General features: G+C 45.2%; 1 protein-coding gene across 1 annotated transcript in view; it reads left to right on the forward strand.

Moving 5' to 3' along the window:
* The window catches only part of LOC104413724 (CUB and sushi domain-containing protein 2-like), a 188,317-nt gene that overhangs the window by 17,800 nt on the left and 156,763 nt on the right, over positions 1-13,754 (forward strand). Inside the window, exon 2 of the mRNA XM_010024797.1 lies at positions 5,958-6,174. Within this exon, the coding sequence (XP_010023099.1) occupies positions 5,958-6,174 (217 nt within the window). The remainder of the gene's footprint in view (positions 1-5,957; positions 6,175-13,754) is intronic.

The raw sequence follows: 13,754 nt of genomic DNA on the forward strand, positions 1-13,754 counted from the left end.
TCCCATACTGCTTCTGATGTGAGGTGAATGTTCTCATTCTTTCTGGACTTGGCAGTGGTGGCATGGGCTGGACTCATAAACTGCATGTTCTTTGCCCTTGCCGCCTTTGGTTTGTCACTCCATGTGTTCAGAGAGAAAAAGGCACTGGCTTTTTCTTGTGAAGTAAATCATCCCCTTGATGAGGTTCTTGGACCCACTCATTTTTGATTAAAAGTTAGTTAATGGGATGTCTCTGCATTATTTATTACCCAGAAGGCTTTGATGTAGGACTACAGGTGAAGCTAGAACTGTGACAAGGGGAATATGTGGGGAAACAAGGCTTAGATTTATGAAGTGTGAAGATACTTTCCCTGTTTGTTCACTTTAATTGTGTGAGCAAGAGAGTCAGAGCTGGGGTGTGGGTGAACTACTCTGTTCTTTGTGGCTGTCTCTAATGATGCTCCTATGGAAGCAGGCGTAATTAGTTGCCAATAAATGAATCGGGAAATAAACATTTGGAAGAGGAGCACTTCTGTTTAGGTGGCAGATCAAACAACGTAGAAAAGAATTGGAGTTCTTAAAGATGAACTGGTCAGTCTAGGGTGAGGCTTTAGTGTCTTCCTCTGGAGGAGAAGGCTGTGAAAAGACCTGTGTGAAGAAGTTCACATGAGCTCTTGGGGGATGCTGGAAACCTGTGTCAGCTTCCGAGTGCTGTTTGTGTTGGGATCTAGTGCCTTGGTTTGAAGGACTTTGTGCAGTGAAGGTGAATGGCTCTGGACGGTACCGTAAATAGAAAAGATTGAGAAATTGCTGCTGTGTGAGCAGGGTTTGTCCCTGGGATTTTAGGCCAGGATGGGGAACGTGTCTGTGTGTCATCTGCAGGGTATGGATTTCAGTTTTCTTGGGGAAAGACTTATGTTCGTCTATTTCATTGAATGGGCTGGAACAACACAAAATAGAAACATTTGTGCCTAAGTAACAATAACTAAAGAAAATAACAATACCAAAAGCTGCTGCATTAAGGAGAAGGCAGCCATGTATCACCAACAGATGATGCTGGTGAGAGCTGTACGTGATTCGATATGTTCCTTTTGAATTGTGCAGTGACCATACATCAGTGTTTGCTAAATTAGATTTCTGCTGAGAAACAAAGTGCATCAACCTATATTTTAGGAGGCACTTCAGAAGTAAATTCTGTTTTCCTCTCTCTGAAGTATTGCTTCCTTAGATATTCATATGGTGTAAGTCAGCGTAGTTCAAATCTTGCACCACTGTGCATCTGGCCTGGTAAGTTGAAGGAATTGGAAGTAGATGGAAGATAATGTTTTGTACCTATTTTCTTTGCACTTGTAATGTCAGACAAAGCCTTTGTTATTTAGCTTCTGACAACTTGGTGAAGATTTGTAGTGACAGAATTTGAATGTAGGAGTTGATCTGAATGTGTGGAGCTGCTGGAATTCTATGCGAAGGAATGAAACCCAGTCCCAGCCAGGGGCTTGATGGATTCAGCAGCCAAAGGAGCTTGTTCCTGTCTGTAAGTGGTGCTTACTTGGTGGAAGTAACAAAATCCTGTTGCTGTGAACGTGCTTGAATGATTGAGTCTCCTCTTCCGTGAGGAGTCTCCTCTTTCTGCTGGTTTGATCAATGTGCAGTGACCACCAGTCGTGAGGCCGCAAAGATGTGAGAACCAGTTAGTGTTCCCCCTGCTGTAGTCATAGTGGGATGAATGGGTTCTGCTCCCTGGCCCACTGTGTTGGGCATGAGGCACTCCAAAGCTGCAGCAACGGTCGCCAGCACAGTCCCATGCTTGTGTGTCTGAGCAATTTCAGACACACAGTGTAAATAAGCCTCCCACCAGCTCCTGTCTCCAGTCATGTAGCTTGTACTGTGAGAGGGAGTCTCGGTTTTGCAGTACAAGGACATTCTTCCTGCCCTCCTCATGGCAAGAGGCTGATCCTTACCCGGGGTGACGCTTGAGGGTTTGCAGCTTCCCCGCTGAAGCAAGAGGCAGCCAGAGCTCTGCTCAGCTGGTATTTGTTTTCTTGCTTAAGTGTCCGGTCATGTTAAGTTGTGTGGCGTGTGGATTAGTTGTGTATTAGAAAATGCCACAGGCAGCCCTTATTTCTGTTAGAAATGCAGTTCTTCTGTGAGCATATTGCAAAGTAAATATTTCATCACATTCCTTGTGCGTAGGAGCCAGAAGTGAAGGTGATCAGTCTGTTTGCATTGCTCCAGCAGATATCCCGCTGAACAAGTCTTGTGAGGGGAGACCGCTGAAGCTGACTTTTAAGTTCTCTCATTGAGGAAATGGTTGTTCCCTGGACAAAGATGCCTTTCTGCAAAGCCCCACAGCCACAAACGTGGGTTTCCTTAGGTTGTGTTTTCTTCTCCCTTAGACTGTGATCCCTTTGGAGAAAGGCTCTGTCCACTGAGCAGTGCCAAGTATGATAATGCTTTTGTCCTTGTCTGGAAACTTTAAGTGCTGCTGCAATAAAATTACACTGATGCATTCATTAAAAAGATATACTCGCACAATAAACCACTTTCCAGAATTGAAAATAGCAGGTTGCGTTGGCAGAGTACAAGTTAGGATTCACTCCAGTCTCCGGCTGGTCATCTCCATCGCAAACCAGGACACGTGCCCACAAATGCATATCCACTGATGAGTTTCACGTTGGTGTTACACCTGCAGAAAGTAAGAGTCCATGAATAATAGCATTAGAAGCTGGAATAACCACATAAATATTTACAGTGCCTTATTCAGCCTTCTGGGGAATGCCATCTGAGCCCTCAGCTTTGTGTATTTACCTTTGTTACTCACTGTTGTAGCTCCTGAATGAGGAGCGGCAAACAGAGAGGGGGAAGTGCAGCCCTTCCTCTGCTGCCAGGGCTGGTGGTTCAGCTGCCGAGGGGGAAGGAAGGTGGCTCCTGGGTGCAGCTTGTCCTGCCATTGCTGCCATTCCTCGTGGTCACCCGGCATGACCCCAGCAGGGCTGGGATGAAGGGCAAGGCAGGCGGGTGCTCGATCCACGTGGGATGCGCTGTGTTCCTGTTACTCGAGTAAGGTGTCAGGAGGTGCCTCATGTCTGACTGGGTTGGAGAGAGTGCAGCAGGGATTTTGGAGGAATGCTGTCCCTACATATGAACCGACCTGGAATTTCATAGCGCAGGCACTGGTATTGTCCCTTCATCGCTTCCTACTTATGCTCTTGGGGCAAAGGGATAAAGCGAATTGGTTTTGCAAGTCTTCAGAGGAGAAACGGAGCATTTCCATGTCATCTACTTCACATTTTAGATGAAGTTTTGTCAGTCAAGCCCGAGCTGAAGTAACTCGAACCTGACCGCAAATTACAGGAAGCCTGAATTCTGCTGGGCTCCCTGGATTTCTGTCCCGTGCTTGCTGCCTTCCCAGCAGTGTCCAGTATAAAAGAAGCTGCTGCTGTCACAGCTGATGAACAATGTTTTGCCTTCCCGTTTGCCAGCTTCTGAAAAACTAATTTCTGTTTGCAATGAGCAGTTCTCTGTTAGTTGTGTCCAAAGCACGTCTCGATCCCAGTCATCAGCACGCAAATGTTTCAGTAGATGGATTTGATATGTCATAACGCAGTGTCCTGTGTTCTACTGGTTATTAGTTTTTCTCCAGCCAGGTGTAAATGATGTTCATCTTGGTGGCCTTCCTCGTTCTCTGTTTTGCTCACTAATTTTGCGAGGATGGGGTGGATTTCTATTGATCCTAAAGCTTTCTGCCATTCACATGACCTTGGAAGTGTTTGGAACATGGCATTTCTGACCTTGAATTTATGTTCTGAACTTCATGCAGCACCAGTAGCTTTTATACCATCAGGAAATGGAGAGATACAGCCTCTTTAATTTCCCAATTTTCTTAAATTGTTCTGATGACATTTACTTATGATTAAAAAATGTGCAGTGGAGACAGATTCAATATCCCCACATTGCCTATTGAGTGCCTGTCTGGTTGAAGAAAAGAGGATTTGATTGAATTTTAGAGAACTGAAGCCTATGGGTCTTTGGCAGTCTCCAAGTTATTAAGCCAAACTAGGCCTAATTTTACCACTCTGATAACAGTAATATTCCCAGTCCTGTGCAGCTTTCTGGCACGGAGCTAATACATCCTTCTCAGTGAACTCCATAAATAAGTGGAGCTGAAGAGGAGGAGGGAGGTAGATCTCACTCGGGTTTGTCTTCTGAATTGATGGAATGTGCTGAGAGGGGCAGATGCCAGGTGCTGTGGGAATGCAAAGTGTGTTAGTCTGCCCTTGGTACGACATCCCTGCCCAGCTCAGTTGGAATCCCTGCTGGATTATGGGGCTGGCCTAACTCTCATTGGTACAATAAACAGGATACAGAGAGACGCCCTGGGTAGTAAATGGGATTGGCCATTTTAGAGTCATAAAGCTGTGAACTTTATCTTGCAGAGAGAAGTTCCACTAAGCATTTTTACACCAAAGTAGGTCAATGTAATTATGATTGGCTGTAATGAGCACTGTGCTGCTGTTCTCTACCTGGAGCTGGTGGGTACTCAGCAGTGCAAATGCCATCGCTGCCTTTGTGCAGAAGCAATGAGAAATCAAAGTAGTAACTTCTAATTCGTTTCAACTCGAAAGCCTCAGTTACCTCCATAAACAGGGGTAAACAATCCAGCATCAGTATGAAAGCCAGAGCACATGCAGGCAGCAGTGATCAGCAGCTCTGGCCACAGGGTAAAGGTGAAATTCTGCTCACAGCAGTTTGCAAACAGTCTGGAATTCGGCTTTGGTGTGGAGGATATACTCCGTTAAAACCAGTGGGATTTTCACACCCATATGTTTAGAGTGGGGTTTTTGTGCCTCTAAAGACATCCAGGTAAAGCAGCAGTGAAGCGAGAGGAGAACACTAAGGAGAACTTGTCATTTAGGCTGTTCCCCAAAACATTTATGTACCTGTTTCCCCAGAGAGAAGAAAATCTCATATACCCGGAATTGTACATGATGGCAGTTGATCTTTATCTCTGGGATGGAGTGTTCACAAGTACTGCTTGGGGGAAGGAAAAGAGATTTGAGGGAGGTGTTAAGTGTTTAGCTGGTGGGTACGGGACTGGGCTTTTCTTCTCAGAAGATGTAGCTCTACAGCAGCTCCTTTAGCAGTACTGGGTGCAGAAAGTGCTGTGTTGAGGCTGGTGAGGAACTAGCTTAGAGAAAACCAAGCACTTGCAAAGATATGTTGTGTTTTCTTTGTTCTTTTAGTCCAAAGACCTATTCAAGACTGGTTGGTTTGTTCAAGCTTTTGACTGTATCGTGCTCATTCCGGAGTCAGGACAACTTCAATTCCTGATCTTTTGCTGTTCAGTTTTCATGCTGTCTTGTCCAGACACGCTACTCATTTGGTGACTCAGTTCCTCGTTAGGTATTATGTCCATTACAGTTTTTGGTCTTTCAAGGTGAAGGGTTGTCTGTCTCTTTGTCCACGCAGTTGGGACCTGATCTTCTGTCTCTTATTCAAGTGTGCTAAGGGTGAAAAAGAGAGTCCACTTTTGGCCTTGTCATTCTGCTGGTTTGTGGCCTCTGAGCACCTCATGCTTGAGGCACCCAGCGTGGCCAGGCACCCTTGGAGCGTTTTGAATCCCTAAATGCACAGTGTATGATTAAGAGTGTGTTGGAGTCTGTGGTGGGCAGCGCAAGGGTGTCTGAGCAAGCATCTGTCTCCCAGTTACAGTCAGCAGCGGCTGTAAACCAGCTGGTAGTAGCCCATTATGTTTCCAGCTAGAGGGAGCAGTGCCCATGGGATGGGGTATCTGGGGTCCAAGTTCCTGCAGGGAGGACAAAGATGCATCTTCAGATTCTTGCCTTTTCTGTTCTCTGGGACTCTGAACGGAGAAGAAATTCAGTGGAAAGAATCCTGTATTTTGTGGTTTGGTGATGAATGTATTAAACGTGCGTCCTACACCATCTGACTTGTACTTTTGTCTTTTCTCTTGCCAGCCCAGAACTGCAGTCACGTTTTGCAGGGCCCAAATGGGACAATACAGAGTCCAGGCTTTCCCTATGGATATCCAAATTATGCAAACTGCACGTGGACAATCACTGCTGAGGAGCAGAACAGGATACAGCTTGTTTTCCAGTCCTTTGCATTAGAGGAAGATTTTGATGTATTATCTATCTACGATGGACTGCCTCAGCAGGGGAATCTGAGAACAAGGTACATTGTTCATAATAACAGGGATGTTGTTTATAAACATGTTCCCCTTTCTGCCACTGGAATTAAATCTAGGTTGGACATTTATGCTGCAATAAACTGGGAGTGCTTCTTCATGAGCAGTTCTTTTATAGTTGTTTTGATTTCTTATCTCTGATAAGGTTTGAAATGTTTCTGTGAATGCCTGACAGTAATGATTTACCAAGAGTCATCCTAGACATCCAGAGAAGTTAATTAGAAAATGGAGCAAGAGGAAAGCAGAGCTAATGTGCAGAGGAGCTTCCCTCAATCCAGAAGAGATTCTTTGAGTGGGAGGATGGATAATGGGTTTCAGTTTATAGCTCTGCCAAATGCGTTGTGGGTGCATTTGGGTAATTCACTATCTTACAGTCTGTTCACCAGCTGGACAGGGACATACATCTGACTAAGCTCTCCCTTCCAACCCTACCCACTGATGATGCTGTGTCAGCATGGGAAGCAGTTGGTGATCTCAGACCTCCAGGTCTGAGGCATAAATGAAATCATCTTGGTGGCTTGTGCCATGACTGCCATTGTCTGATGTGGTGTCTGACTGCAGCCGGAGTCTGACAGTAATATATTCAAAAGGTAATAGAAACAGTGGCAGTGTCCAGAGTTAGAATCCCCAGTAAGGATGCTGTAGTCATGGACAGTCCTGGAAATCGATTTTGCTTTAAATCACTTCAGTTTAGGACAGATCCTTTTGACCTCAGTGTCTTGTCTAACCTAACTGGAAAATCTGAGCTAAAGAAGCACTGCTGAAAATCAGCTCTTTATGTAGATGATTTCAGTTATGCAAATAAATCATACCTTCATCTTGCAACTGTGCTTGAGAATCATCTTAATTATGGGACCTCATCATTTAATCAGAAGGTAGCATAGTGCTTTGCTTTGTGTGTTATGTAAAGAATGCCTACATCTGATACCAAATTCTGCTCAGGAACCCTTGTGCAGTGAGTAGTCAATGCTGCTCGTGGGCTGAGAAGCCCCCTGGCAAATAATTCTGCTCATCAGCAGTGCCAGATGTTTCCTTTTGCCCTCTAGATGTCAGAGGGAGGTTCTGCTGAAGAAGCAAACCCCGTGAATGGAATTATTTCGAAAGTAGGGTCATGGTGGAGTAAATGAGTAAGGCACAGTGTGTGTGTGTTGCATCCAGGTATTGCTCCAATACTTGCGAGCATTATATGACTGTAGATAGATGTAATAGGGCATCTTCCACCAGCTGACCAGTACAACACAAGAGATACAGCTTGAATCCTGTCCTGAGAATTTATGTGCTGAGGAAAGGTGAGGAGGTGAATAAGGTTTTCCCTTCTGCATCACTGCTGAACTTCACATGCAACTTGGGTAGATAAATACAAGTTATGCGATGAAGCCAGGAGCACAAAGCAGTGTGAGGACATTCCATCTCTGATGAGGAGATGAGGTGTTTAGGAAATGGTTTAGTACAATGGAGGAAAGTGAAATAAATGGAAAAAGAAAAAGGTATTGAGGAGGCTTTCTAGAGGTCTGAAAGTGCTTACAGAGGACTTACAAAGTAAATGAGAGATGGTCTTTTATGATGGGTGCTTGCATTCTTCCCGTGAATGTTTCTAGATTAGTGATTCCACAACCTGGCATTTGCTCCTCTGTGCTGTTTGGTGTCTCACTTCTTTGTTCAGCTACTATTTTTTGCGTGCATCAGTCTCACCTCATTAAACTCTGTAGCTGTTGCCCAACATTGGTTGGGTTTTTCCTCTTTTTTTTCTTCTTTCTCCCTTTTTTTCCCCTTTCCTGTGGCTATCAGTTTTGCTTTTCCTCACACTGCTTTCCCAATGCACTCAATTCATCATCAAAGTGCAGCACTGGAAGACGGATGACCGTGCATCATTCATCAAAGCTCATGCTACCAGGAGGCAGGCCAAAATAAGTTGTGAGCAAGTGTAAAAGAAGAAGAAAAAAACCCCAAACCCAAGCATACCCCTGTAGAGAAGGACGTAACTGTTTAGTTTGGTGTGTTCAAGGCTGATAAATAGTTAATAGAGAAACCATATCTCTCCCACTGTTGAGCATCACTGATGGATTTCAGTGGGTTCTGACTGCTTGGCTGGGAGAAGTGAGTGTCTTGGCATGTTCTTGTGCTGATGGATGGAGAATGGTGAGTTGTCTCAATGCCCTGCACTTCCATTTGAGCCATATTCCTAAGAGCTTCCTTGGCCTGATACGTCAGTGTCATGTCTATGTGTGTTTCTGAAAAGGGGTTAATAATTTTGTGTTTCTGTGCTGGCAAACATCCTGTTGTCTTGCAATTTAATGTGGTGTGAAAGTTCTCTAATAGAATAAGAGCAGATTTAATCCAATGAGACATTTGCTAATAAACTGCTTTACTGTATATTAGAGAATTTGCGTTGTGCGTTTGTGATGAGTGTATGAATATTAAATGCATTTCAATGTCTTAATTTAGGCATCCAGGGCTGTTGTCATCTTTCAGTGCCATGACTTTGCTTTGTTTGCTAAAATCAGAGCTTGCTTCTGCATTGTTGCTCCTTCAGCTTCTCTCAAATAATTCCTTTTTCCCCCAACGCTATGCGCTGGCTTTCGGCAGGAACATGGGCACAGGATCTGCGTGAAAGCAGAGAGCAGCGACGGCTGCAGATTTCTCTCTCCCTTGAGTAGGAGTTATGTGTTTTCATGAGGTCAGATGAGATTTGCAGCTTCCTTTCCATGTCTCTGTGTGGCTTTCCCTTCTCTTAAGCAGTGTGCTTGTGCTTGTTACCCCAGACCAAGCTCCGCCAACTGCTTATCCTTCCAAGTTCCCAACTGTTCTGAACTGGGATCAGAGGGATGCGTGCGGAGACCTGAAACCCGCAGTTGCTCCGGAATGGTCCTTCTGCGAGTTCCCATTGTACCTTGCTGATTGTGGCATTGTCAAGAGGCTGCTCCAATCAGGTTGGTTTCCTGATTGGGTTCCCACTGTGCCGGGCTCAGGAGCTCAGCAGATACCTGACTCAAATTTGAATATCTGGAGTTATTTATGGATCTGCGATTGCTGTGGGGCTTGGGAGACTCTTTGCACCTTTTTGTGTTAGATTTTCTTCTGTGACTTAACCAGACAGCAGTTAACAAGGAAGCCACATGACAGCTTCAAGCTTTTTGATCTGCTGATAACTTGCAGGACACTTTTAATGTAAGAATCTTAAATTAGTTGCTCATTTTCTTATTTGAAGTTTCAGGCCTGCACCGAGACCCAGGGAAATACAGTTGTTATGTACCTGGTAACTCGGTCATGTCACATGCCTGCTTCTGGTTTGCTGAAGGGGCTGGGACTGGTCCATTTGGAGAAGCACAACCTCAGCAGAGCAGTCTGCCTTTCCACAGAAGTTACTAGGATGTGTATATTTACACAGCTGTGAGGAACGGTCCCATTCTGATGTCTGTGGAGTGTGTAGAGATAGAGAAAATGCTTGCAAATCATTGCTGCAACAGCTTCATACTTGAGAGAAGAACTTTGCACTGCCTTTAGCTCCCTGGCCCTGTGGGTAACTGATCTTCTGGCTTGAGCCTCACATTATGTCTCAGTGTCTTCTGTGGAAGTTGCTGTTGGTTGTTATAGATGCTCATCCTTCCACCCTGACAAGTGGCTGTGAAGGTAAGAGGAAGATTGCCATCAACGTGCCATGTGTGCAGCTAAAAGCCATAGGATCTCTTTGGCCATCTTTAATTGACTGAGAGATTAAGTATTTTGTTTGAACTTGAAATGATGTGATACTAGTGATGAGTCGAATTACCTGCTGGAATGCCCTATTTACAGATACAACAGGAATACATGTATCTCACCTCTTTCTCCTTGATAACCTTTAATTACTCTTTGAAAAATGGGACTTGGTGACTTGTACTTAATTACCAACAAGAGAACAAAGCTTTTGATCTTAAAAACAACAGAAGGGAGAAGGAGAGGGAGAGACAAAGGGAACAGGGAAGAAGAATTCCCTCCATGCGCCACATGCTCTTGTTTGCAGGGATGCAAACCTGGGTTAAAATAACATTCCAGGGTTCTGGCTTCACAGGTACTGGGCACGCTGGGGTTCAATACTGTTACAGAAAGTCCTGGAGAAACAGCATTTGCCATCTGGTATACACAGAACTTAACAGGATTTGTGTCGAGTCACCTTTGGACCTGTGACATATTCCTTTGTAGCTACCTCATGTCTCCAAGGTGATTACAGTGCTTTTTGGTGAAGATAAAGATAAATAAAATGGAGGGGCAGCTAAATCCTTTTGTCATCTTCAGTGAACTCAGGATCCTGCCTCCCTTTTCCCCTTAGCAGCCTTTTGTCACTTCATGTTAACTCCATGGGGGAAAAAAACCCCACAAGAAAAAAGAACCAAACCACTTAAATTTATGTTCTCTGCTTTGTAGAGTAAAATGCACTTTTTTTTTCTTCTCCTGAGAAGAACCTTGGTCGAGCTGCTGCAGTGGCATTAGAGCCTTTCGACAGGTCCTGCTGTTCTGTTCTGAGGGAATGCTGAGTATTGAAACTTCATCTGGGAGATGATTGATGGAACAAGATCTGCAGGTCCAGGAAAGCTAATGGAGTTAATGCAGCTGCATCTAGGGCTGGTCAGATTTGAGAGGCTCTATTCAGTTCTGTATTTATTAGAGAACATGCATCAGGGTGAGGGATAAAAGCTGCTGAGGAGGCTGGGGTGGGAGCTGGTCCCCTGCCACCATGCAGAGTGCAGCAGGCTTCAGAGGAGGCCTGACTCGTCTGTGGGGATGTGAGGTGATGGAGTAGCTTCAGTCCTGGTTTAAGGGTTAAAGGATCTGCTCTCTCATGACATTGCCCTGTATGAGCATAACTTGTCTGCATTTAGTGCAGGGGATTGTCTGTTGCTCAAGTCGTGTTTTGTTTTTCTATTACTTTTTTCTCCCCTCTAAACTACTGACTGTGGCCACGTTTGCAGGTAAAATCTAGTGGCAAACCTCGGCAGTGCCTCTTGCTTCATACTGAGGTGTGCTGAGGGGGTTAAATGTGGGAAGATTGTTCTGTAATGGGGCACCACCTAATAGATTTTAATTAAGTCTCTGCACTGGCGCAGTCTGTTGATGGATCTGTGAGCACCCAACGCCCTTAGTCAGTGAGGGACCTTCTCAACGGGGAGTTGAAGTACGTGGGAATCGTGGGGAGGACCATGGTGTCCTTGGTTTTCCATGGCCGGGCTGATGCAGCTCATGGAGCCGCCTGTTCCTTTGCTGGGTAGCTGTGGAGGGCAGGAAGGGGAGGTGTCCATGATGAGCCCTGCTGGAGGATGTTTCTGGTAATGGTGGAGACAGTAGCTGCTGGTACTCTATTAGTAACTGTTGTATATAGAGAAAGTTCGTCATCTTTGTGTGCATGTATGTATGTGGTGTTTACACTGATAGTCACAGACATCTTTAGACATCTTGAGTCAATTCTTTTAGACAGAGCTGCTTTATTCTCCTAGCAAGAGTGGCACTTTACAAAACCGGTGGGTGAGCTTTTGGGGTCAGAGAAAGTGAGATTAGATTTATTTTTGGGTTTTTATTAGCAGTGGAGGGAGGAGAGAAATTGAACTAACCCATAGGCCTTGCATGGGGCTTCTCAGTTTTTAGATTACAGTGCTTTGAGAAGGAACATGTCTGCTATTGTTACAGAAGGGAGAAAGCAGCTCAGGGAAGTTCAGCGAGCTGCCTTAGCGCAGGGAGTTATTAAGTGACAGCTATTATTGGTTTGCCCCATTGCCTTGTTGCTGCAGAGCTGAGTGGCGAGAAGGTGGATGTGGTCTGATGCTGCCTGTGTACGAACCTGTGCAAAGTGTCTCTTGGCTTCAGTAGCGCAGAATCAGGTCTTCAAAAAGAATTTTGCTTTTAGTCAGTAGCTGTTGACATCTTCAGCATCGAGGTGGCCACTTTGGTCTCTCGTAATTAGCATCAGTCCCATGAAGAGACTGCTGAGAGCAGCGGAGTGGTGGGTGTGCAGAGGTGGTGACAGCAGCAGCCCCGGCAGAGCACTGGGGTGCGCGGGTGATCCCTCACCCAGCACAAGTCAGACACAGGTCTGGGTCCTGTTCTGAGCCCCGCGGCTCCTCTGCTCAGTGGCAAATCACTGATCTCAGGTTTTCCCACCTGTAAAAGGGCATCAGGTTTGATTTTTGCAAGTTAGACTTGTAAAAGGCTGAAAAGGCCCCAGTTGGAGGGTCTGTGCTGGGCTGGGGAGAGAATCCCAGTGCAAAGCAGGTAACGCTCACAGCCATGCCTTCTAATCCATCGTCCTGAGGCAGGAAAAACGGATGTGCACTCACAGTGTCTTTTGCATGCAGTGAATTTTTAGATCAAGAAGCTTTTATATCTCTAAGGTCTGACCTTGAGAGTTTCTCGGGCAAAGCTCCTCTTCAGACATCTTGTATTTCCCTCTTATCAGAATTAATGGAAGCCCCCAGGAGATGATAGGATCTTACCAGATCATCGCAGATGCAACGGGATTGTGGAGTGCTATTACTTACAGGCTCAAATAGGAAGTTGACAAGTCTTCAGTGTCCGTTGACTCTGTAGCTGGGCAGCAGAGGGTGGCCTGGCTCCTCTTGAACTCTTAGGAATTGGATTTGGGTGTGCTGTTAAGAGCAACTGCTGATATCTGGTCCCTCCTCATAAAGAATGTAATTGTCTGTAGCTCTTTGAACACGTAAAGACTTCTGCTGGCCCAAGATGCGGTGATTGTCCTCACATCTTTAGCATTTTGTATAATATTTAGGTTTGCAGCCGATTAGAGCTGCTATAGTGGAATAAAAGGTTTAGGAAGGAGATCAGTATTTTCCTTTGAACAGTTCAGTAGCTTATGTTGTCACTGAGCCGTGTATAAACTGAAGTGCGAAATGCTGTAGTTGTAGCACTTTTATATAATATATTTTTAGCGTTTGAAATCAGGCCCTTCAGCTACCCAAGGGCAGCAGAGCACCCTCGCCCTGAGGCTGCTCCCAGCCTGCGTATGGGTGGCAGAGGAGGAGCGTGGAAACAGAAGGCAGCGCCAACCTCCAGGCAGGCAGGAGCTCTGCTGTGCTGGGTTCGAAGCCAGGGCTTTCTGCACTGTGCACCCCTCGGCTCTCCTGCAAGCATCAGCACTGAGCAGCATCTTCACCTGTTTCTGCTCAGTATTCAGCACAAGGTGCAAGTGAATAGAGAATTAGATATAACGTGAATCCATATTGCAGTCTTCTTGGATAAATCTTCATGGGCAGGAACAGTGGGACTTGTTTCACTTTTCTCATCATACAACACATCTTCTAAAAATGAAATTTCTTATTAACCTACTTTTTTGACTGTGCTGGCTGTGGAGGACAACGTGCATGGTTTCCTTGTTCCACTTGGATGCTTCTCTTGAACTCTTAGCTTTATAGGAAGTGAATTTCGGCTGTTTCCTTCTTACTTGTTGCCATTAAATTTCATTCTATATTATTACAAATGAAGATCTTGCGGAATGAGTGCAGGCAGACCTGTGTTGTGGGAAGTGAGACTGCAGTTCATCTGCAAATCCCCGGGACGGATCTCTGCTATTGTCTCAGGACTT

This window comes from Nestor notabilis, unplaced genomic scaffold, assembly GCF_000696875.1.
Source record: "Nestor notabilis isolate BGI_N333 unplaced genomic scaffold, ASM69687v1 scaffold5272, whole genome shotgun sequence".
In the NCBI taxonomy this organism is placed as follows: domain Eukaryota; kingdom Metazoa; phylum Chordata; class Aves; order Psittaciformes; family Psittacidae; genus Nestor; species Nestor notabilis.